This window comes from Castanea sativa, chromosome 9, assembly GCF_040712315.1.
Source record: "Castanea sativa cultivar Marrone di Chiusa Pesio chromosome 9, ASM4071231v1".
NCBI classification, from domain to species: domain Eukaryota; kingdom Viridiplantae; phylum Streptophyta; class Magnoliopsida; order Fagales; family Fagaceae; genus Castanea; species Castanea sativa.
Window position 1 is genome coordinate 31,717,802 of NC_134021.1, and position 27,107 is coordinate 31,744,908.

Below are 27,107 nucleotides of genomic sequence, written 5' to 3' on the forward strand. Positions count from 1 at the left end.
ACTTCATGGTACAGGTTAGGGAATGACACGGTAAAGACCAATGGTTAAAAGGGGTGAACCCTTGAATGCCCCAGAAGCACCAGTGTTGAATAAATGTCAAAGACAAAGGCTGCTACCTCCACATTAAAGACCCTGCACCTACCACCCTGGCCGCATTAATGGGGAGGTGACACTTGAACAGTGGAAGGGAAACTTCTAGTTACTGTTCAAAGGCACTAAGAAAAGAAATATGTATACTAAGGGAGGAGTTGGGGGCAACACGTGTATAAAGTATTAAGAAGAAGAGTATTTAAGGGAGGACCTAGAACAGAAATGAGGACGGAACTTTTTGTAACCTAAAAAGAAAAAAAGACAAAGAGAGAGAGATAATATAAGAACAGCTCTCGGCTTACGTCCGAGGAGACCTATTTACATTACTCTTTGCTGTTTCCTAATACTGGCAATCTTTAGTTTGTCATTTAATCTTCACTCACTTCTAACCTGGGTTTCGAGCCCACTCTCTACAAATTTTCATTGTTTAAGGCTCATTGGGCCTGAGCCCATAACTGTTCTTGGGTCCAGGTGCAATTGTGCACTTACAGTTATCTATTACAATATATTCTATTATGTTTGTCATTGCAATAGACTGTATAATAATTGATATTAGGTTATTGCAATAATATCTTAATATTTGTCATTGCAATAGAATGTAAAATATTTTATATCAGGTTATTGCAATGTTATCTTAATATTTGTCATTGGAATAGATTGTAAAAGAATTCATATCAAGTTATTGCAATGAGTGTGTGAGTTCCGGTAACCCTAAATAAGTGTGTTAAGTGCCAGTAACCCTTTCTGCTTCATTTACCATGGAATTTAGTATTATATTGTGAATGGTGATGTAAATACTAGACTTAAATATTTCAAAGAATCTACTGAAAATGACTATCTGCCTATATATATATATATATATATATATATATATATGTTTTCAATTATAATGATATGTAATGGTCGAGACTTACCGAAGGAAAGCACCATGAAGTTTATTTCTGCAATAAGTAAGTTAAACATAAATGAGTTGAAGGCATGTCAAAAGAAAATTACAAGTCTAGTTGGTCACAGAGAAAGGCCTCACCTGAACAGAGCAATTTGCAATGTACCAATAATGAACAAACAAGTCTATTAAAAACATAGCTCGGCTTAATTGAATCCACATGCTAGATGGCGGTTCATTAAAAATATCATTATCAAATATAAAACTATATTTTTATCAGAAAAAACATTTACTTTATTTAGTTAAAAAAAAAATTAGACTTAATTATTTTCGTGGCAAGATCTGGGAAATAGTAGTGAACTAGTGATTAGTGAGCTTAAAGGTCTTCAAACCCCTATAAAGTAAAGACCCAAAATCAACAACATAATTGAAACTCCTATCTTCTCCATTAGACTGGATAATAATTAAACTGGATAGATATCATTAACAACAAAAAAGTCTATTAAAAATATAGCTCGGCCTAATTGAAGCCACATGCTAAATGGCGGTTCATTAAAAATATCATTTTCAATAATAAAACTATCTTTTTTATCTGAAAAAAAAACATTTACTTTAATTAGTTTTTTTTAATTAATTTTAAAAAATTAGGCTTGATTATTTTTGTGGCAAGGTCCAGGAAATAGTAGTGAATTAGTGATTAGTGAGCTTAAAGGTCCTTAAACCCCTATAAAGTAAGATCCAAAATCAACAACACAATTGAAACACTTATCTTCTCCACCAAACTTGATGGCTTCCACCTGCAATTGTGTGATCTTCAGGATCTCCTTGTTGTCCCTCAAATCAACCATTAAACCAAGGCTCCGCACTCGTGGTCTCAAATCTCAATCTCAATGGCCCCTCCTCTACCACATTGTTCCCTTCTTCCACTTCCTCAACTAGACCATCCACCAGTTTCTCTCTTTTTACTAGGTTAATTATTTTTTCAATATTTATAGAAAATGATACAATGTATAATTTAATTGGAATTTTTTTTAGTATTAGGTTGCTTTATATCAATGTAACTATATTAGAATTTATTAGAAACACCAAGTGTAACATAATTAAGTTTAACTTTTATTTTTGTAATTATTTTAGAGTTGCAACCTATAATATCTGCTCCTGATGATAATTTTTTATCATCAGACCAAGATACCAATAAATTTTTGGTGTTGTGAATGGCTAAAAATTTTTGGTCTGAAAAATGTCCCCTTTCTCGGGGTTTTTTTAGGGTGGTTGCACATTGGGTTCTACATGACGTGACTCTTGTTTGCTTGTAATTCTAGGGTGGGGTGTGTGTGTGTGTGTGTGAATCCATTTTTCTTATTTTTATTTTAGGAGTCGTCACCAATCATCGGTAATATTAGGTGTTGGTCACTTAGGGGTCTAATTCATTTTAGGTTACCTAATTAATTAAACTAAATTTTAATGGTTCATTAATTAAGGCAAACCAAAAAGTCTTAAACCAAAGGTCTTGGACTCAGAAGTTTGGTTATGTATGAGGAAGGTGTTAGACATCTGACAATACCTATTTGAAAATAGCCTCTCATTTTAATTTATTTCAAATGTTATCTTTTTATTGAAGAAATGGAATACTTGACATTTTGATTTTTGAAAAGGTTTTTCAAACAATATACACACACACACATGCTGCGTGCTATAAAATGTTCATCCACCTCTTGTGCAATGGACTCTTCCACCAGCTACGTGCTATAAAATAAATTTTGATGCAGCACTTCTAGATGGTTACAACCAAGTTGGGTTAGGTGTGGTGTGCAGGGACTTTGAGGGTAATGTGTTGGCTGCCTTGAGTCAGAAAGTGGGGCTGGTCCAATCGGTGGAGATGGCAGAGGCGTTGGCTGCAAGACGAGCAATTGTTTTTGCAAGGGAGTTGAGCTTTTTTGAAGTACATGTTGAGGGAGACTGTCTTCGTGTTATACAGGCTTTGCAAGTTTCAGATCGTTGCTATACTCTCTATGGCCACATTATAGATGAGACAAAACAGTTGGGAAGTCTGTTGCAGCGTTGTCAATTTCAGCATATTAAACGGGATGGGAATAGATTGATTCGTGGCCTAGCTAAACGAGCAGTTTTAGCTGCAGATATTGATGTTTGGGTGGATGATTTACCTAGTAATTTGGATGCTGTATTCCAATCGGATGTACCTTGATTTTCTTTATTTTTTAATAATATCACTCTTACGTTTTGCTCAAAAAAAAAATGTGAGTATTTACTTCAAAGACTATTTTCAAATAAAGCTATATGAGGTATATACATAGGTAACATGTGAGTAGAATATTTAGTAGGTAGATAGCATATGAATACTACTATACACAAACTATAACACAAAAAGGAGAGAGGGTTGGAAAAGTAGCACCTTGTTGTCATCCACTATTTTCTCATTTTTATTATTATGCAAAAAAAAGAAAAAAGAAAAAAGAAAAGAAAGACAAATGGAATAAGTTAGTGCCAAAATGATAGGAGGGACAATGTATGTTTGATTGGTGCCCAAGGACTCAAGAAAATGAGCCATGGACACAAATCTTTAACAACACTATTTTGTTGAAAAGTTTGAAATTATAATGTATTAACAAATTTACAATGTAAACTTTATTTATTTTGAAAAGGATATTTGGAAAGACACATTTTTTTAGGAAAGGTATTTAAAGTTATTTTTGAAAGAGAGAAAGACTTCTTTTTTTGAAAGAAAGTCCAACCTAGTAAAAACAATTTTCCAATGTGGTAAAAACATTTTTTGTAAAGACATTTTTTTTTTTTGGATTTTTGAAAGAAATGAACAAAATTTTTTTTCAAAGAAATTCCAATGCGGTAAAAGTTTTTTTGAAAACATTATTTTTGGATTTTTGAAAGGAAAGAACAAAACATTCTTTTTGGGCATTTTCTAACATGGCAAAAACATTTTTTAAAACAGTTTTTTTTTTTACACATTATTTTTGGATTTTTCTTGAAAGAAGAGGGGTAAAAACACTTTTTTGGCATTTTAGAAAAAGACAGCTTCTTTAAGAAAATCATTTTTTTTTTCTATGGAGAGTTTTAAAAGGGAAACTCTTTTTTTTTTTTTTTTCCTTTTGAAAGAATTTTTTTAAAAAAGAACATTTTTAGAAAAAAAGATTTTATTTTGAAAAACAAAAAAGCAATTCCTTAGAAGAGTATGTAAAGGACTTGTTTTACCCAAGCAATTTTATTTTATGGCAACTTTATTGATGAGAAAGGTAAAGGAGCAATAATAAAGTGCAGAAAAATAAATAGCAAAGTAAAAAAAGTGCTGAAATTTAAGTGATATTAAAATAAAGAGTAGAAATTTAGATGACATTAAAATATAGAGCATAAATTTAAATGACATTAAAATAAACGTACAGAAATTTAAATGACATTAAAATGAAGTGCAGAAATATTTTAAGGTTTATTGGAAAAAGATTTTGTTGTTGTTGTTGTCTCTCTTAAATAGATTCTAATCTCTTTCAAGCCTTATGGATGCTTCATACAAAAGAAATGAGAGTTCTAAGCTATCAACCATTCTTATAAGACATATCTATATTGTGCTTTACTTGATATTTAAAAACCATTTAAGAGAGAGAGAGATAGAAAATCTTTTTTATTTTAGGTGTCTAGATATAGTGTGTGTGTGTGTGTGTGTGTGTGTGTGTGTTTGTGTAAGTTCAAATAAAAAAAAGGGGAGGGGGATGAAGCAAGAAATTAAAGGGATGGCATAAAATAAAGGGGAAGGGATTACTTGAAAATAAAATGAATAACATAAATGTAAAGGGCATGGGATTACCTGAAAATAAAATGGATGACATAAATGTAAAGCAAGAACAAAAGAAAACCCTAGATGCCTAGATGGAATGAGATTTCTTCCGCCTAAGGGTACTTCCCACATAGAGTATAGAAGATGGTCCAATACCCATCTAGGGAAACACAATACCATATACAAGCAATAAAAATATAAAAATGAAGATATATACACACACACACACACAACAATATAGCATGGAAAATATGTGGACTTGTTCTTGTAGAAACTTCTTCTTTGCACGAATTCTAGAACATGACTAACTTCTTTGCATGAATCCCACTACATAATTAGCTCCACATCTACCATTTTGATTACTGGAGTTGATTTGCAGTAGCTTCACACAAAACACTAATAAGATTTTTAATTGTTGGTGCTAAAAACTTTGGTTGGTACAAAACCTAAAGGCGCACAAACGTCCCAACAAGATCTCTTTCTTCTGTTTTTTGAACTCATAGGTTCAAAATGTGGAGTTTAGGGTTTCAATATGAAAACCTTATGAAGCATTAGGATTTTCTATTTCTACCACCTCATTTAAATAGGAACTTAATATACCTTTTAAATAGACTCTCCTATTTGGTTACACAAACCTACAAACAAATAGCCACTTAGAATAAAATGTTGTAGGCAATATCAGAAATCCTATATCTTGATAAATCGAGAGGTATTAAGACAAGTATTGAGTTTCATTAAATCCCGATAGATCAACAAGTATTGAGGAGGTATCAGGACCGGCAAAGTCAACTTTTCTTTAGCAGTATCTTGAGTATTCTTCATGTCTTCAATAATACCACTTGTAAAATTACTTCATGATATTCTTGAAGACACTAAAACTTAGACCCAAATATAATTAAATTACGTTTTATCATAAGATATACCAATTACACAAAAATATGACCCCAACAAACATTACATTGATTTGCTTGAAACAAATCTCACTAAACAGTCATTTAATATATTTTTTGCCTTTATCAGACTTCCATTATTGGATTGACCCAAGAATAAACTTAAATTTCTTTAGAAATTTTTTGATCAAGTGAGATACATAGTCATGACTCACAAGTGCATGTAAGATATATGTTAAAGTGGCTTGAATTGGAGGGGCTGCACCAACTACACCAACACTTCACCAACTGGCACTTGTGCTGGATGTGCACAACGGAAAAAATCCCAATATAACTCCAAGAGTACTGCATCAAGCTAATGTTGTGGTGAATGATCTCCTACAATCAAGATCCTCTGCATAATCGATCAACATCCACAAAACCCAAAATATCTTTAGCAACTTTTTGTTCAAGTAAGATACCATAGTCATGACTCACGAGTGCGTGTAAGATATCTGTTAAAGTGGATTGAATTAGAGGGAGCTGCACCAACTACACCAACACTTTCACCACATTGGAAAGAATCCCAATATAACTCCAAGACTACTACAGATTGGTATTCGTGCACCAAAGGAATTCACGAAATAGAGTCTGACTAGATTAGATATGCGTGTAGTCACATGACATGAGTGAGTTATTACTGTATATTAGGATCAGATATATTTCTACATAGTGAATTCTTTAAGTTGCTGCTAAACTTTAAACCACCTATATATTAGGTTTTTTAGGTCATGGTTTTCCCATCACAACCATATCACTATATTAAATTTATTTTTCACTATACTTTAGTTTTGCGAGATGGTTGTGCCCACTATAAACCGATTTACATCATTGCATAATTTGACAAATTAATCAATTTGGATAATCGGTAAAATATAATCGTTGTCTAAATTTTTTATTGGATAATAAGATTTTTTTTTCTCTCATTGTTTAAGTCTTTCCTAACTTTTATTCTTTATCTCTCTCCCTCTCTCTATCATCCCTCACAGTGGGCAGTGGATATCAACATGGAAGAACACGAGCTCGTCGAAAGGGATTATGGAGTGGTTAGTGGTTGTCGAGGGAAAGGAAGAAAAGGAGGGAGTGAGACCATACTCTGTCCACTAGGACCACTACATATACACTTTTAGAGCCAATATCTGAGGTTCTCACTTTGCCGCTGATACAGTTTTAGAGCCAAAATTTGAGGCTCTCACTTTAATATCTGTATCAAAAGGAATTCCTATGGTTGTTGAGATTTTTCTTTGAGATTGGGTTTGTTTTTTATTTTTTATTATTTAGAAGAGAAATTTTATTTTGAGATTATGTTAATTACTTTTGTGATTTTAAAAAAAATGGCGAAGTAGGATTGAATCTAAAGCAAAAAAAAAAGAAAAAAAAAAAAGAGAAATAGAGATAAAATTTTCAAACAGATTGTAAAACATATATTGTAAAAAAAAATTTCACAAACCTGATTGTTAACAATTTTGAAAACATATTTTAAAATTGGTGAACTAATCAGGATTATTATAATATATTTTATGTATGAATATTCTTTACTTGCATGAGAAGCTGAATACGGACCCTGTGTTTTTGTATATCTATCACAAAGTGAGGGGCCAGTGCGACGCTGAAATGAGAAATAACCTAATAGACAAATGAGCTTTGTCCCGACTCACGACAATATTGAATTAATATGACAAATAAGAATGTCAAATATTTATATGAGCCACCGCCCAAACCCTCAATTGTCCCACTCCCACCCACCTACCTATGGCCCTTGGATTGGAAGCAGAACTAATTTCTATCAGTATGAGATTTTCAACCATGAATACTGCCAAACTTGCTCTGCTCCATCCTAATCGTATGGCTTTCACCTTGAAAGAGATAAACAATATATAACTTAATTATTTCTTAAAAAATTACTTAAACCTAATCCCTCTTGATAAAAGAAAAAGAAAAAAGAAAAGAAAACCTAACCCTCTTTGATCAAATATCTTGACTTCGACATACGAAATAGAAATGAAAAGACGTATAGGTAGGTACATATTAGCATATCACAAATTTGAATCAATAATTCAGGAATAAAAGCAAATTTATATGTGTTATATTATTTCTGTATTATTACCATACAATTTAGTGTTGCTTGATCTAGCTTAATTTTCACATTTTCAAAAATACAGTATTAGATTGTACTTGAAAAAAGAAGGTGGCCTAAAAAATTGTAGTTCTGAAAGTTGCCGATTTTAAATCATGCTCCCAAATGAGCACTTAATTACCAGCAAACTTATGTCATTATAATAAAAATCAACTTAGGATACTAATTAAGCCAATTGATATATTTAATATATATTTAATTTGCTCATGTTTGTATGATATTGTTAATAGTAGATTTTGATTAGAGTTTGCCATGAATGTAAGCATGAAGTTCGCAAAACTACATTAAATATTGTTATTTTCTGTGGATGTCTTTATTTCTTATTTGTGTGAATGTACTTTTGCTAGCTCCAAATTCGGATATATATATATATATATACACACACATATATATAATTTAATAGTTTTTATTATCGAAAACTCTTAATAGATAATTGAAAATTCAAGATTATAAATAAAAAAAGTAAATTATTGATGTTTAATAAAAGTAGTACTAAAATTTGTTTTTAGGGTAAAAATTATGTTGGTAATCATAGTGCCATGTATAAAAACATAACTTGGTATAAAAAGCAATTATAATGTTGGCAAGAGTACTTACTTATATTGAATTATTTTCGTGTATAGATAGGATATAGAAAAAATATAGTACATCTTTTATATGTATTTTTCTAAATATTATTGTGTAGTATAGCAAAGAAGATTAAATAAAATAAAATTATAATATAGATGTGTGTACATGTATTCTACCAATCATGTCTGTATCTCATTATACCATGTTCACTTCTGGGATACATAGCTATTGGTTCTCGGTAGATTTTATCAACTTCCTATTTAGTTCTTAAGGAAAAAAAAAAAACTTGTGTAATTATATGCATATTTTACTTGTTTGGGCTCGTGTAAATATTATCTTTTGGATCTTACTTGCAAAGGGATAACATTGGGTTTTTAAGAATAACTAATGGGCAATTTGAAAAATTTGTGCAACTTCCAACCATAATATGAAACGCGTTTCAGCGCTTTTTTACAATGAAACTCCTTACTTCTTTCATGATTTAGGCTTTTTTTTTTCACAAATAACAAGTAACTTTTTTTAAAAAACTTTTAAAACTTTACGTACATTTCATTTTATTTTTATTTCGAAAAGCCCGTTTTAGCTCTAAAAGCTGAAACAAAACTGGCACTCAATCATAGGACGTTTTTCTTTTTACAAAGATATGCCCATCGGGAAATTCGTTGACTTAGAATAAAAACTTGGGAATTTACTGTTTATCTGTAAAGATCGGAGGTGGCTAGCTACCACTAATTATACAACCTATTGGCTCTGATAGGGAAAATATGGGAGGACCAAAAAAGTGATGTCATATAATGGAAGTCAAGTTGTTTGTCCTTTTGCATTTTCTAATTTTACCCCTATTAATGCATATTTTAAAATATAATGAAAACTGCAACTACAAAATTTTGATATTAATAAGGAATTAGAAGTTTTTCACAATCAAATAATGAAGATATTGGATGTCAAAAAGATAATAATAATAATGTTGAAGATTGCATAAAACTGTATAAAAGAGAATAAGTAACGACAACAATTCTAGAATACAATCGATGTGGTAATGGAATAATAAGGAGGAAGCAGAGCACATGGGAGGGCAATGCGTAAATGAGGAACATCTGTGAAGGAAAATTAGTGGAGAAAAATACCGGTGGAACTATATGTGAAGGAAAATTAGTAGAGAAAAATATAGGTTTCGCTTACTTTTAGTACTTTTTTTAATTGAAAATTTATTTTATTTTAATGAGAAACTATCATATCATCTACTAACTAAATAAAATATGAAAATTAAAACTCACTATCATTTACTATTACATATTTAAAACAAAATGACAAGGTAAGTCAAATTTAAAAAATATATTATATAGATTCTATTTTTTATTAATATCAATATATATAGTCCGAAGCGTTGAGGCACTCAGTGAAGGTTTAACTCGTGGCATTTGGTATAGTTGTATATATATATAAATACGAATGCATTAATTAATATGCAAACAAATAAATTTGCGACAGTATCTTTGGAGAAAATGGCGTAAGTTGAATATATGAAAAAAAAAAAAAAAAAAATTGAGAAAAAGAGATGGTGAAGTTAGGCAGGTGGGAACTCACAAATGAGTAAAAACAGGAAGTTGACTAATTGCACTAGTACTTCCATTCATATTCTAATTTCAAACCAATAATAAATTCTACTGCTACTCTATAAAAGCTATCCCACATGCCCTGTCTTGCCGGCCATCCGCCAAAGTTTCAATTTGTGGTTGATTCCATGGCGCAGAAAGCTTTTCTTACCTTTGTGGTGCTCTTCTTGGCTTTCTCCATTTCTGCTGTTCCTACAACAAGTAAGGCTTTTTAAAAAAAAAAAAAAATTCTGGGTCTAGTAGTTAACCTTACTGTCATAAATTTTTTTCATTTATTTGTAACATTGAGTTCAGAGATTTATTTTTAATTTTTAATTTCCTGGTTAATAGGAAGCCTCGAGTCAAAGAAGGAAGACCCATCAGTTCAACATCTACTGGCTCAGGTCTGTCTCTCTCTCTTTCTCTCTCTCCCTCTCTCCCTCTCATTTGATTGTTATGTCTGAATTAAATTTCATGTCTCTTTTTTCTTTCCTTTAATGCAATTTAAGTGAATTTGAACCTAACAGTTGACCTAAATTAAATTGCTTATCCCATATCTTCACATGTAAATGTAATCATGATGTGTTATAATTTGCAGGAAGCAATGGATTTGAGGTATGGTGAGGAAGTTTTTGATGTAGGAGAAAGATTTATAGAGGGGAGAATGGATTTTGAAACTTCGGACTACAGGCCCTCGGGACCAAATCCAGAGCATGACCCAAAACCTCCTGGAAAGCATTAATGACCTGTTTGGATGGAGAGGCGAAAGTGGAGGAGGGTAGTAAAGGGAGGTAGAGTTGAGTTAATTATAAATAAACTAATTTTGTATTGTATCTACTTTATACTGCTCCATTTTTTTCTCTTTCTCAAACCAAACAAACCATAAGTCCAGATTTTAGCTATTTGTGTGGGAAGACGTAGATCTAAGCTTTTAAGGGAGGAATTGCACTTTGGATCTTGAAATAATTTGGCTTTTCCTGCTACTCTGTGTGCTTCTTATCCATACTCTTCAGTTGTCCTTGTCATCTCTTGTCCACTGAATCTTGGAAAGTGTGTGTGACCTAACTTGTGTATAGTGTTTTTCTTCAAGAAATATTAATGTTATGGATGGTTTGGCTTTTAAGTTTCTTTATTTTGTTTTTACTATTATTACATTTAAGAATTTATTGTATGTTCAGCCAATCGTATCTAGCCAGCTCCAAAAATAAAAATAAAAATCCTAGTTTTACAAAGAGTATAAAAATTTATTTGGTTGAAGGCATAATCATCATCATTGGATTTCTGGAGAATGTTTTACATCTAAAAAATATAATGATTTGTAGATCGTGACCTAATAATTATTTTCGTAAAAAGCTATTGAAAATCATTTACTAAACCTATATCACCACACTAGTTTTATATAAATTTCTGAACATGTTGTATATTAGTAAATAATAATTTGCTACAGAATTATATAGCTATTAAAGTTCAAAATATTCTTGCTTAGAAAGCCATATGAATGAGCCAGGCATATGAAGAAATAATGAAAATAAACACAACTCTATGGATAGGCCAGGCATTTCCGGAAAGATCTAGATGTTGAACTGTCAGTTAGGAAGAAGCTCCTGCAGCACTGAAAATAAACACAACTGTTGGCTCTTTGCGATCTACTATGCTGATCTTTATGATGCGTGGTTTTTGAAATATATTTTCTATACTTTATTAATATTAAATAATATCTTATTTCTGTATAAACTAAATAAATGTTGGAACCAACGTTCTTTAATAGTATTATTTTTTTTCTAGGATTTTATCTTATGAGTCATTAAAAAAAAAAATACTGTCAGTACTAGGTAATTAGTAGGTATAAATAAATATAAATTAAAAATAATGGGAAGTCTTCACATTATAAAGAAAGACTGTGATCCTTATCTACTTGTTCTCTTTTACTTGAACTACGCAGACCTATTTTTATAATTATGAGAAAACTAGTATATTATTATATTTTAACGTTAAATTCTCATTTCTTTCGTTTCTCTAAAAAAAATAAAAAAATATTCTCATTTCTTTCATGCGTGATCCAAAAGCTATGATACACAGCAAGGGATATTCCTCCCCTGACCGTAACTAGCTTTACAAACCAGTTGGAGCTATATACCCCCTTAAGTTTTCGTTAAAATATATTTTATATCCCCTTAAGTTTGGAATCTTTAAATCGGTCAATTTTTACATTTTATACACATTTGCTATTACCAAATTAAATGATAACAATTTTCTGTGTAGAATGGTGTCATTTTTCAATGGGTTAACGACACGATATTTTAGTCCATCTGGTATATTGCAAGTTTTGAAAATGAAGCTTGGGCCGATGTAGAAATGATGCCAAGCTTAGAGGTTGCAAATTACATTTTGCTTAATATTTTGTCATACAATACTAAGGATGTTATGCTTAAGTATAATTTTTTTTCTTCTAAAAAAATATAATTTTGTTCAGTATAACTCAAGTTTCACTTTATTCCTTGAATATTAAAAGGAAAATGTCAAAATTACTTCCAATTTTATTATAAAAAAACATTAAAAATTTACATGATAATAAATGTGATTTTTTTTTTGAGAATCTAATAATAAATGTTATTGGTATCACATCAATAATGCAATAAATAAAATTCTTAAATTATATTTTTGTATTATGTTTAAAAGTTAAAAAATTAGTTTATAAGGCTTATACAGTAAAATTTGTAATATCTCCAATTTGTTGTGAAAATTGCAGTCCTATGAATTTTTTTAATGTGATTTATTTTAAAGTTAGTCACATCATCAATTTATGATAAGACTTTATTACTCAAAATTAATATTATGAACAATCAAGAGCTGTCTCTTTTTATCAAAACAAAAAAACAGAGCTTTGTCTCTTAATAACATTAATTTGTTTTCTTTATGAAAAGATCAAAAGTTCAAATCATTCTTTTATATTTTTAATATGAAAAAAACCAGCTTTTCCATTTTTAATAAAAAAAAAAAACTCTGGGATGTAAACACGGCACTGAGAGAGAGAGAGAGAGATCACCAGCAATTTCTAGATTTTCTTTGTATAATAGAAGTAAAAAATAACGTATGGAATATTCCAAATGGAGAGTTTTGACTCTTTGGTACATCATTTTGAATACCTAACTTTGTTCCAAATCACAACTATTTTGGGTAGTAAATTTGGTGGAATAGAGAAGAAAATAACTTTCCACACAATTTTTTGTCAATTCTCAAACAAAGATGTAAGATGATTAAAATCCTTTGATTCTATGTTTATTATTTTTTAGGGTGAATTCCATTAACATATCTTAAAATTTGGGCTAATTCCAATCATGTATAAGACTTTTCAAAACTAGTTTTGGTCTCTAAATCCAATTTAGTCCATAAACAATTAGTTTTTTTTTTTTTTTTTCACTATTTTAGGGACTAAATTGGCTTTAGGGATCAAATTGGTTAGTTTTGAAAAGTTTTGAACTTTGTTAACATTATTCCAAACTTCAGGGAGTGTGAATGAAATTTATCCTATTTTATATTATATACTGTCAATCACAACTTATCATATATCATGTTGTTTTCTTATAAAATGATCAAAATTTGTAAAGTCTCGGCAGAATTTTGAATAAAACATTTGAGCGGACCATTGAAGAAAAATATATCCAGGCAGAATTTTGAATAAAACATTTGGGTGGACCATTGAAGAAAAATTCAGCCAATTGATACTTTTACTTTCTGGTCTCTAACATTGTTAAAAATTTACTTAAAGAGGAAGATTCTTTTATGCAGAAAAAAAAAGTTGTATCCAATTTATAATTTCTTAAAAAAGTCTTTCTCAAAAATAAATTTTGGGGGGCCGCACTTCTTAGCTTTCTTGCCAGTTGCGTAATAAAAGTATCAGATCATCACAGACCATTCCTAATAGTCTCTCTACCCTAAAATTGAGGACATAATGCAATCTGCCAGAACGTGTGAGAACAATAAAGAAAAAGTGTTTGGAACGCATTTTGTGGAATTGTGGCCTGTGAGATCTGGACTATTTTTATCATCTTATTTGGGCATCAAGCATTTGGATGCAAAAATTGTGGTTGTGGTTCACTTAAATGTATGGAAAAATCTTAGTGTTAGCAATAAATTCTATTGTGAATGGTTTTATCCTTTTAGGTATTTATTTATCACCGTACACTCTTAGTGTGAAAGTTAATTTACAAGTGCTTGTGAGGTATGAGAGTAAAAGTCGAAGTTCAAGTCTCCAGAAGGAAACTTCATACATATATACTTAAATTAGCTTAGAGCAAAATTTCTATCTAATAATATATATATATATATATTTGTTGAATTGTTTTCTCATGTGCTAGCTGCTAACCAGTCATAAATGCAGAGACTGACAAAAATTTGCTGTATTCATTTTGAATCTGTTTTAATTTTTTATATGTGCCGGGAATTTTTAGTCCGCCATTCATTCTGCTGCGATTCCTATTTTGAATGATTTTGATTTTTGATTTTTGATTGTGAGTGCTAACCACTTATACCAAGAAATTAAGCCAATATACACACAGACAAGTAGACAAAAATGAGTTGTAATCTTTTTGAGTCTTTTTTAACGTTTGATGTGTCTCGGATTGTTTAGTCCTTAAGCTCTTGTTTGATCATTTTAATGCATGAATTATTCGAACTATTCTTAGCAGTGTCAAGTGTTAACCTTTATTACAAAAATTCAAAAATTAGAAAGTTTACAGAGCATTATGAAATTAACTAGAGAAAACCCGATAATTAATTTGGAAAGGTATATTAAGATGCCCTAAGCTCTTCTTAAAAAAGAAAATATTCCATTATTTAAATCTCCCCTCCTCCTCTTTTTTTTATTTTTTATTTTTTTTAGAAACAATCTCCCTCCTCCTTTATTGTTTAACTGAATTAAAATAAGAGTACATGAAGATGATGCAATTTCTATTTATAGAAGATAGAGTGAGAATTAGGCATTTCTATTTTTTTTGTTAGTCATGTTACATAGGTGTCTTGTATGTGATGACAAGTATCTTTCACTAAAATGCCACAGATTGCAGATTCAAACTTGAGTATCATTTTCTCCCAAAAATTAAAAATTTGTGGCACACGTACAGGCTTCATATTGCACACGTGTCTTGCCCTTTTGGGAAATTGCAAACCACTATAAATTGGACCTGAACATTCAAATTTGTTAGTTGACAAACAAATAAAACTTAAAATTCTGCTTAAATCTTTATGCAAAAACAGCTAATTAAGTTAGGCACCTCACACTTGGCCGATAGGGAAGTTTAATTTGCATACACAAATGCGACAGATTACAGATTTGAATTTGAAAATCATTTTCTCCACAAAAATAAAATTGTGGCACAAGTACAACCTTTATATTGCACACGTGTCTTGCCCTTTTGGGAAATTGCAAACTACTATAAATTGGACCTGAACATTCAAATTTTTTAGTTGACAGACAAATAAAACTTAAAATTCTGCTTAAATCTTTATGCAAAAGCAGCTAATTAAGTTAGGCACCTCACACTTGGCCAACGGGGAAGTTTGATTTGCATACACTAAGCTTTGATTATACTTTTTTTAGAATATGATCTTTTTACAAAGTGAAGATTCGTCACTTCTAATTAGGGGTGACAATTTGTGTTTGTGGGTTGAGTTCGTATTATATCTAGTCGTGAGTATTGGAATATATAAGTTGACTCTAATCCGACCTGTTTATTAAATAGGTTGATCTGACACGATACGATATGTTTAACCAATTAATTAACAAATCATATAAAAGTTAATACAAATAATTTGTTTAGTCTCAATACATGACTTGTTTATAAATGAGTTAATCGTGTCGAGTTTGCGGATCATGTCAAATTTGCTATCCTTACTTCTAATCACTATAATTGTATTTATTTAGAAGATTCCCATGGCATCATTGTAGTTATATCAATAGTACTAGTTTATTACATATATTTGAAAAATTATTCTTTCCAGCATTCACCAAACAAAAGCTTATGATTCCAACATAGTACAAGATTGTTTTTGACATGAGCGACAGTTTGTGAAATGCTTCCTCAGTGGGCTACAGTACCTGCTTCTGCTTCAAGTTGATGACACACTAAAGCTTGCTGGAAGCCCACCCACCAACCCCAGTGGTTACTTTTATGTTAATATATTTCATTGCTTATAATTAAATGTACAATGGAGCCTTAATCTGCACTAATTATCGAAGCCTCAGAAGTTTATAAATTATCAATTGCCCACACATTACCAAATTAACTAGTACATAGGCAGAAATAATTTTTTTTAATTAAATTTATTAATGGAATACTAAAGAACAGATTAGATAGCAGAAAGAGTATTTATGGAAAAGGATAAGACATATGCTTCAAGAGTGAATGTGAATCAATTATGCAATTAATACAGTAGGAAATCATTGTCAACGTCAAAAGATCGATAAATGTATAATCATAGGAAATTGGCTCTTGATATTCACATGAGACAGCTCAAATCCCATGGTCTGTGACAAGAGTATTTAAGAATTGGGTGAAACGATCTATCTTTTATATAACCTACAACCCTAGTTATCAATTTATGTAAAATCTAACGAAGGTCATATATTTCCTGCCCTAATCATTCTTCTTTCTTTCATTTTTATTGTTCTTTTTATTATCGTTCAAGCGACATAATATGTACTACTATATTTTGGCATATTGCGTGTGTGGATGGAGGGAAAGTTCAGCTACGGACGCCCAGTGGTGGAGCCAAAAAATTTCAGGTGGGGGACCAAGCTAAATATATATAAAATTAAATCTAAAGAATAACCTATACGTGTGGGTGTGTATACACAAAATATGTTTGTAACATGATTTAACATATGTTATTTTCATACATTTAACAAAGTATTTACATCAAGTATATATATAACATTAATAAAAATTAAAGGATTCTTAATTCCTAACCATGAAATCCACAACTATGCTTTCTTCTAAAAGGAAAAAATAATTTATGTGTCTCTAATTTTCTAATAACATTAAAATAAATAAAGATGGTTTTTATTAAAAATATTTACTTATATATTTCTAGAATGTCTCCTAAATATTATTTGGCTTAAGGAGCTATTATGGTATAAGAGTAATTCAAGAAAAAATAAAGTGCATTAATAATTTGTAAATTGTTAGGTTCTAAAGATTTAGGATAAAATGTTTAGAATAATATTTTGTATGTATTGGCAAACTAAGAACAAAACATGTCTAGTCTATGTGTTAAACAATGCTCAAAGGTGTAGGTTTTAAGTTTCAAGTTTGAGCTGATTGCAGAAAAGGAAAGTCACAATTTGCCAAACACGATTGATCGAAGAATTGCAGAAAAAGAAATTCTATAGAATTTTAAATCAGGTATAAGCCCACGAAAATGTTTAGAGTTTCATTTTAACCTGAAAATGTTCAGACTTTTGGAAGACTTATGTGTAACTTCTTGTGAGATTTGAGAGGTTTTGTACCTTCCAACTACATAAGAATCTATCGGAGCAAGATTTACAATCAAGTAGTGGTAGAACTTAGTTGCTACTACGAAGATCAACAACTGAAGGGTGATCTAAACCTTTTGAGTGGAATCTCAAAGTTACAAACGTGGGTGCTTGTGTTGCAATAAATACAAGTAAAGAAGAAGTCTGTGAATTCAGAATTTGTAGGTGATCGTGTCAGTGAGTTACTACTGGAGGTAGCAATAGATTTAAGGTTAAATCTGATTGTAAAAACTTCAATTCTCTTATAGTGGATATGTTTTACCTTGAGGATAGGTAAGTTAAATCTTCCTTAGGTTTTTACTTTGAAACGGTTCGTTTCATCAGTTTTCCTAAGTCATCATATCATGTTGTTATTTACTTTTTCACTGTTGTGAATGAGATGATTTATTATTGTTTTAACCTAGATTTGAATAATTAACCTAAGTAATCACTTGGTTAATATATTAAGTTAAACAATCTGGTTTAAGGGGTCTAAACAGAACAAACATAAACTTTTTATTTTTATGAAATACATTAAATACACTTTGAATTAATAAGTTATGTCTTATGTATGTTATAAAAGTAATTTTTGGAAACAAAAATGATGTCTTAGTCAAATCTAGGAGGACATTATATAAATTTATATATTTTTAACAAAAATAATAGAAGGAAGAGAAATTTTTGAAAAGTCAAGGGGTCCAAGGCCCCCCCAGCCCCTCCCTCCCTGTGCCCTTGTAGACGTTTCCCTTTGCACACACAATGGCAAAGGCTAAATTTTTTTTTTCTTGGGAAGCTGAAATACACTATCGATATATTATTCAAAGTATTCAAGATAAACTCAATACACATATATAAATAAATATACATACATACATACATACATACATATATAAGTATATATGAGTCTTTGTGAATTTGTAATACTAAAGTAAATCATATCTTATTAAATTTATTATATACAAAAATTTCAAATTTGATATATATATATATATATATATATATATATATATATTTAAAGAGAACTTATTATCTTCCTAATCTAAATTGTATACAAAAACTCTCTAATTTGCTATAGATAAGAACCAAAAAAAAAAAAAATCGTAAGAAGGAATATAATCAGTATCTTCCATCAATTTATGTTTGATAAGATCATTTATAGAATAAAATTCATCAATTATCCTTTATCATTTATACGATTTTAATGTATTTTTAAAAAACTCTAATGTTGGAATACTATTAAACAAAGTCACCGTTAGTTTGATATAATTTTTTTTTTCTATTCTCTTTTATCATTGGTTAAATATCTCCTATTAACCTATCCCTTTAGGTAATAAAATGAATTTAATATTTTTAAGTTTCAATAAAGTGTTACAAATAATTGCAACTATAAAGAAAATTCATTACTCACAATAAAATAAAAAAGATAGATTAATTGTTGATGTCTTTTTTTTTTTAATTATTATTTTTAATAAAAAAAGGAGTAGAAGAAATTCTTTTTTAAAGGGGCCACCTAAGCCAATTGTCTTTTAGGGATTACCAGGTTAGTGACTTAATATTAATTTTTAAGAAGTAAAAGATTTAGGTATAGACAAAGTTTAGTTACAAAATTGGTTGTAATCTAAAGCTATAACCTTACTCAATATCTTTTTATTGGAGGTGAATTTTGACAAATCCACTATTGGATCACATCTTTCTCTTATATCCTTCATGCTAGCAAAATTTTTAGAAAATTAAAGATCAATAGCTATGTCATTAATAAATTATTTAAATTGCAAGTTTTCGTAATTTAAAATTATGCTTAAAATATAAACATATAGATTATATAGTAAATAATAGCAAGTTTTTGTAATTCAACACATTGTAATGACTGATCAATGAAAATGATTATCTTTTCTCTATAAAAAAGAAAAAAAAAAGGAATAAACCCAGCTCTCATTTAAAATGATTTTTTGGTAAACAATATAAGTGACTTATGGAGGTATATTTTTTGTTCAAAAATTACTTTTTCATTCCATGTTTTCAAAAAAATCTAGAATTGAGTTTCAAGTAAAAGAATATTACCAGTCCATTAAGATATCTAGGGTTTTGAACATTTTTGTTGAGGCTATTAAAGAACCTTCAATTGAGTAATTAATATTAACCACTCACTCTTAGTATTATTATTTAATGTAGGGACTTCAGTTACATGTGCATACTCACCACTTAGCCCATAAGCTTAAGTTTTTTGTGTTTGGACTCAACCGTGTTATATTAAACACTCACATTTTTTATTATTATTTAATGTAGAACTTCACTCACACATGCATATGCTACCGAACATAAACACTACAGACTGAAGAGCAAAAGCCAAGAATAAAATCAAAGCAGAATATAATATAGCAAACTGATTTTAGCATATTGCAAAAATATTTAAACTCTTAATTAAAACCAACCATACTGAGATTGTACAACAATGTTTACATTATTTATACTATTATTTAAGAGGCTTCCTCTGTTTGGACCAGATTTTATTTTAGATCCAAAATACCCCTAGACCCTACACTTAAGAAGGAGCAAAATTTGGTAAAAATACATCTTTAACTTTCACTAAAATACTGCTTACAAAACATAACCACTGTCCTGATGGTTTTTAAATTACTTTATCTATTTATAAAAAAAAATTAAAATTAAAAAAAATACACGTTTCTTTGTAAAAACATATCTACAGTACTTATCAAAAAAAGAAAAAGAAAAACACGTCTGCTGTTATTGCAAAAAAAAAAAAAGAAGAAAAAAACCAGACGTACACACACATTTTTAGTCACACACAACTCCAAACTTCTACCTAACAATTTTAAATTTTCCCACTATCATTAAGCAATTATTAAGTAGTTATGATGTTATCAAATTACTTCCCATCTCCAACACTCTAACACATATCACCGGTGCTTTTTTTATTTTCTTCTTAAATCTCATACAGTTTTTGTAAACATTGATCCAAAACTCCAATCCTTCATTGAGTGCTGAGATGAAGAAGAGCTTTGTGACATTAAGAATGAGTTCGTAGTGGATCCAAGCTACCCAAAGGAGACGGGGGTGATTCTAGAGCATGCAATCCAGGATATTTTGATCAATCACTATTTTGGAAGCCTTAGTTTTGAACACATTTATAGGTATGCCGCCTTTGCTTTTTATATATAAGGAGACGTGGATGATTCTAGAGCAAGCAATCCAGGATATTTTGATCAATCACTATTTTGGAAGCCTTAGTTTTGAACACGTTTATAGGTATGCTGCCTTTGCTTTTTTATATATAATTTCATAGTTTTAGACTACTATGCTATTAACTATTAATTAAATATCCTAATAATGTAGGGTATTTGTGACTAAGCACGCGTGTAAGTGCTACTAGTGTACTAATAATGCGCTTTCTTCAAGATTAAAATGTTCTACTTTCTGGGTTTGATGGTCACTCGTACATCTTGCATCGCTAGAACTGTAACAAAAAGAAGAAGAAAAAGAAGGAAAGAATGATTAGGGAGTAGCAATATATTAACATAAAACTAACCATGTGCTCCCAAACACTGGGTTGGTGGGTGGGCATCCCAACAAGCTTTAGTGTGTCATAAACTTAAAGCAGAAGCAGGTACTGTAGCCCACCGAGGAAGCGTTTCACAAATTGCCATTCATATCAAAAACAATTCCGTACCATGTTGGAATCATAAGGTTTTGTTTGGTGAATGCTGGAAGAATGACTTTTCAAATATACGTACGTACTAAACTAGTGCTATATATTTATAACTACAATGATATGCTATGGGAATCTTCTAGATAAATACAATTATAGTGATTACAAGTGACTGATTTTCTCTTTGTAGAAAGATGTATCATATTCCAAATACCGTATATCAAATCTTCGTGTTACAAATATGTCCTACATGTTTTAGTGGTTGCATTAAATTCAACCTTCCCTGTCCGTCAAGCAGCATTTTAAGTTAATTAGTTGTTGTTGCATAAAGATTTAAGCAGCATTTTAAGTTTTTATTCTGGAAAACAAAAAATTTGAATGGTCATGTTCAATTTGTAGTGGTTTGCAAATTCCCATAAGGGAAGGACACCTCTGTAAAATATATATATATATATATGTATATATATATACACACACAAGTCCTAACTCAATTTTTTTGGGAGAGACTGATTTGGACAGCATTATGGTGAATGGCCTTTGTAATTGCATACAAGACACCTATTTAATATAACTAATAGAAATTTACAACAATACCCTGTATCTAATGTTTTCCATCTTCTATTAACAGAAGTTGTAGCATCTTAAATATTAATACAATTTTATTTAATTCAATTAGTATAATAATAAGGTAGGAGAGATTTAAATCATGGTTCTCATTATAAAAGAGACTTCTTATTTAGAGAGTTTCAACCTATATATGACATTCACTCTTGATAATAATTATTTATTATCATATCAAGAAACCAAATGATTTTTGGTATAGACAGAGATTGAACTATAAATTTCTTATTTAACTATCAGAAACTTTATTATTTGAGTTAACTAAAACTCACTCATTATAAAAGAGACTACAATGTTTTTTAACTGAAAGATTATGGGCATCTATACAATTCTTTAAATTAAAATGGGTTTTCTCGAGGTTAATTACATAATCCTTTGGAATCCTTTTATTTTAATTTTTTTTTAATTTTGCAATAGAGGTTAACACTAAACACTAACTAAGATTAGTTCACTATAAAAAAGAAATAAATAGATAAAATAAACTAAGAATAGTTCGAATAATACATGCTTTAAAATAATCAAACTAGAGCTTAAGAACTAAACATTCCGACACTAATCAAAAATTACAAGAGTCTAAAAAAGATTACAACTCACTTTGTCAACATGTTTGTGTATTTATTGACTTCTTGGTGCGAGTGGCTAGCACCAAAAATAAAAATAAAAGAGAGAGAGAGAGAGACTGGGAAAAAAAGATTATCCAAGCACTCATAAAAAATTACTATTGAAACACTTTGGCAGATTTAGTTATGACCTCAGTCCTATGGAAGAGATCAGACTTTCAGCATGGTTAATGACCTGATACTTTTTCTACGCAGCTGACACGTAATTAGCTAAGAAGTACTAATTTAAGATAAGAAAGACTTCTCTTAGAAAATCAGAAAACAGATACAACATTTTCTTTGCTATAAATTTGACTCTAGGCTTTAAAAACTAATGTGTTAACTTATATTAATAACACAAAATATTCAAGAATTTAATTTATTGTGTTGTTGATGTGATACCAATTACATTTATTGTCACGTTAGTTTATAATTAATGTTTTCATATTAAACTTGATAATAGTTTTAACATTTTTCTTTTAATATTTGAGGAATAAAGTGAGATTTGTGTTGTTCTTCTAGGAAAAAAAAATTATAGTTTAGCATTACATCTTTTGGTATTGTATCAAAAATTTAATCTAAAATGTAATTTACCTGTTCTAAGCTTGGCATCACTAGCCAAATAGTCCCTTGGCATTTAAAACTTATGTTTCTAACCATTAATTATTACATCTTGCCATTAACTCACTCACAAATAATATCATATTTGAAGAAAATTGATATCGGTATAATAGTTAATTGTGCAATTTGCAAGTTTTGTACGTCAGATGGTGGATTTAAAAGTGAGATATTCCAAACTTAAGGGGTATAAAATGTATTTTAACCGATACTTAGTATCGAAACTTAGCTTAAACGGATTTGTGAAAGTTATGGTTAGGAGAGGACTATCCCTTGTTATGCAGCCTAGCTTTAAAAGAAAATGAGAATTTAACTTTTAAAACATAATATTATACTGTGAAGATTTCCCATTATTTTTAATTATAAATATAGGTCTGCATAATTTCAAACTAAGGAGAACGGGTATGGATTGAGACATTCCAAGGGTAACATACATTTATTATAATGTGAAGATTTCCCACAATTTTCAATTTATACTTATATATATAGTACTGACAGTTCAAGAAGAAAGATTCATAAGATAAAATCCTTGAAAAAAAAAAAGCTAAAGAAAGTTGGTTCCAAGTTTCATTTAGTTTTATGCAGAAATAAGATATTATTTTATAGGTACAATCACATAATAAAGATCGGCATAGTACATCATAACGAGCCAAATGTTGTGTAATTTTCAGTGCTACAGAAGGTTCTTCTAAGTTAACAGTTCGCCATCTAGATCTTTCTTCATATGCCTTGCTCATCCATAGGGTTGCAATCTTTCATTCTTGTTCTTTTTCCTTCTCAAGTATTTAGCATGCATTCTAGGTAAAGAATATTTTGAACTTTCCTTGTTTCTACACGTACTGTTTGTATTTTTCCTTGTTTTTTTTACATCTAGGATTTGTTTTTTCTCTATTTTGATTTTGGGGCTGGCTAGCTATGATTGGCTGAACATACAATTAAATCCAAAATATAAGGGGAAAAAGAAGAACAAAAAAGAAAATACAAACCAAACCATCCTTAACATTTTTATTTCTTGAAGGAAAACACTATACACAAGCTAGGTCACACAATATACACGCCCAAACCTAAAACCACACGCACACTTTCGAAGATTCAGTAAACAAGAGAAGACAAACAACACTCAAGATTATGGATAACAAGCACACTCAGTAGCAAGGAAATCCAACCCATTTCTAGATCCAAACCCTCGAAACTTCGATCTATACACAAAAACATCTAAAATTTGGACTTAAGGCTTTCCAGGAGTTTTTGGGACAAGAGAAGACAAACAACACTCAAGATTATGGATGACAAACAACACTCAGTTGCAAGGAAATCCAACCCATTTCTAGATCCAAACCCTCTAAGCTTCGATCTATACACAAGAACATCTAAACTTTGGACTTAAGGCTTTCCAGGAGTTTTTGGGTCGTGGCCTGGATTCGATCTTGGGTCGCTGTAGTCTGCGTTTTCAAACTTTAATATTCTGCCCTCTACATCAAAAAGTTCCTCGCCATCCCTCAGATCCTGCAAATTATATATAGCAATTCATGATTACATGTCAATTATATGGGATTTTTAATTAGGTTATCGACTTCTAGATCGACTGATACTTTAATTTCTAGTGGTTACACCAAACACGCTTAGGGTTTGGATCTACCTCCTTACTTAACTATCAAATGAGAGAGAAAAACCTGAGCCTGTAGATCTTGAACCGCAAGTGCTGCTGGATCTTCCTTGTTCTTTAGGCTTCCTATTAACAAGGAAAATTAAACAAATTGCTCAATGTTACAAAGAAATGAAAAAGATTACATCATAGTTAAGATTAGAGACCCCAAAAAAAAGAGCCTTACGAGCAACAGTTGAGACAGCGAAAGTGAAACCCAAAAAGAGCACCAAAAACCTGAGAAATGTTTTCTGCGCCATGTTATCAAACAAATTGAAATAGGAGAAGCAAACTTTGGTGATGAAAACACAGGGCATGTGGTATAGCATTTAAATAGAGGAGCAATGGAATTATTGGTTTGAACCCAGAAGGAATGGAAGTGGTATTCAACTTCCTGTTTTTACTTTATTGTACTCATTTGTGTGAGCTCCCACTTGCCTAACTTGATCATCTCTTTTGCTCATTTTCAAATATCTAACGTAGTTTTTTTTTTTTTTTTCTTCTAAAGATACTGTCTCGTACTTATATGTATCTACATTAATGCATTCGTAGTTAGATACAATAATAACACCAAATTACACGAGCTAAACCTTCACTGGGTGCATCAACTCTTATATATATTGAAAATGCTAAAGGTGTTAAAAGTTTTATTACATAAAACTTACAAATTGATATAACTATGAATATAATTAGTGAGTTTCAATAACCTCATAGATGAATATTTGAATTCACTCTTTGTGATTGATGACACACTGATTTGTAAATTCATTGTAGTAACATTTGTAGTATCCTTGCATAGCTTATTTATTTATTCTTCAGTAATTCGCGCAATACACTAACAAGTTTAACATAATATAAATTTTTTTTTCTATCATTTACATTTTTTAAATATAAAATTTGATAATTATGGTTGCTATTAACATACATTTAATATGATTTTGATTTTGTATGGAATTATATTCAAGCATTAGACATTTAATATGATGCGTTAAGATTTTAATGAACGGTTTATATATGAGGTGGTTGAGCACACTAATTATATTCATTGTTATGTAAGTTTGTAAGTTTTACATAGTAAAATTTGTAATACCCTTAGCATTTTCTTTTATATATATATAAACTTTGCATAAATGTATAAGGTATAATGAAAGTGATGAAACAAATAAATTTCATTTCTATAGTATTATGATCTTCACCAATGTTTTCTTTTTGGATGAAATGATCTACATTATTTACATCAACAGAAAAATTGGTGAACATTTAAGAGGATTCATAGTCATTAACAAAATTATTCTCAAGCAAAAAAAGTTGTTAACAAAATCAAACAATAATAGTTGTGAGCAATAGAAACAAATCTAGACATTATTTCAAATGGAAAAATGGTTTATTAACCAAAAAAAAAAAATTTGCACCATCCATATGGACCATAGCTTTACCCTTAGTTCCTCTCATAACTTACTAATTTTTTTATATTTAAAAAAGGAAAGAAAAGAAAGTTAAAATCTTACCCTTCATATCACTCAAATGTGTTGTCCTCAAACGAATAATCTATAACTTTAGCTATTAAAATTGCTAAAATTTTCAGATATTGCTTAAATTAAACGCATAACCAAATGTTAAAACTTTGAAAAGGTCAAAAAAATAAAAATAAATTAAAGAATTAGAAGATTCAAAACCTAGAAAATATTTGAAAAAAAAAAAGACTGAACAACAAAGAAACCTACAAAAAAAATGGGTTACCCTCAAAGAATAATCCATGCCTATAGGTACTGAAATCTATAAGACAATTTCAAATATACCTACAATTTATTCGAAAAATATATATCAAAACTTCCAAAAGGCAAAATAATAATAATAAAGAATTAGAAGATTTAGTGGTAGAAAGATAGGTTGCCCTTAAAAGAATAATTCATTACTATAGCTATTGAAATATGTTGGACAGTGTCGGATATTGCAAAAAATAATACATGGTTATAACATTGAAATTTGTCCAACAGTTTCAATTATTGTAAAAAATGAACCCAAAAATTTATAAGTTAAAATATCTAAAAAGCCAAAAGAGAAGAAGAAAGAATCACAAGAGATTTAATGCCTAGAAATTACTAAAACAAAATAAAATATATGACTACACAATAAAAAAAAATTTATATACATAAGATAAAGATGGATTGCCTTCAAAAGAATAATCTATAACTATTGCTGTTAAAATCTTCCTAAACAGCAAAAAATAAACCCGAAAATTCAAAAACTAAAATTTTTAAAAAGCCAAAAAAAGAGAGTAAAAGAATATGAAGAATTAGTGCCTAAAAATGATTGAAACAAAGAAAAATTTATATGACTACAGGAAAATATATGAGAAAGATGGGTTACCTATGGGCGCTAGCACCCGCGACGTTTTGGCTCATCGATTTTGATGGGAGTACGCCTCAACT

At 30.0% G+C, this 27,107-nt stretch overlaps 1 protein-coding gene and 1 long non-coding RNA gene across 2 annotated transcripts; one reads left to right on the forward strand and one right to left on the reverse strand.

Annotated features, from left to right (window-relative positions):
- The first annotated feature begins 10,059 nt into the window (after positions 1-10,059).
- LOC142609868 (uncharacterized) lies at positions 10,060-11,135 on the forward strand. The gene is made up of 3 exons (XM_075781591.1): positions 10,060-10,234; positions 10,364-10,416; positions 10,611-11,135. The coding sequence occupies exons 1-3, from the start codon at positions 10,111-10,113 to the stop codon at positions 10,752-10,754; spliced, it is 321 nt and encodes a 106-aa protein (XP_075637706.1). The 5' UTR covers positions 10,060-10,110; the 3' UTR covers positions 10,755-11,135.
- A 12,874-nt stretch (positions 11,136-24,009) lies between these two features.
- On the reverse strand, positions 24,010-25,054 carry LOC142611337 (uncharacterized). The gene is made up of 3 exons (XR_012840012.1): positions 24,863-25,054; positions 24,704-24,762; positions 24,010-24,536 (listed from the first exon to the last, which is right to left on the reverse strand). It is a non-coding gene; the product is annotated as an uncharacterized LOC142611337 (long non-coding RNA).
- Between the last annotated feature and the right edge of the window lie 2,053 nt (positions 25,055-27,107).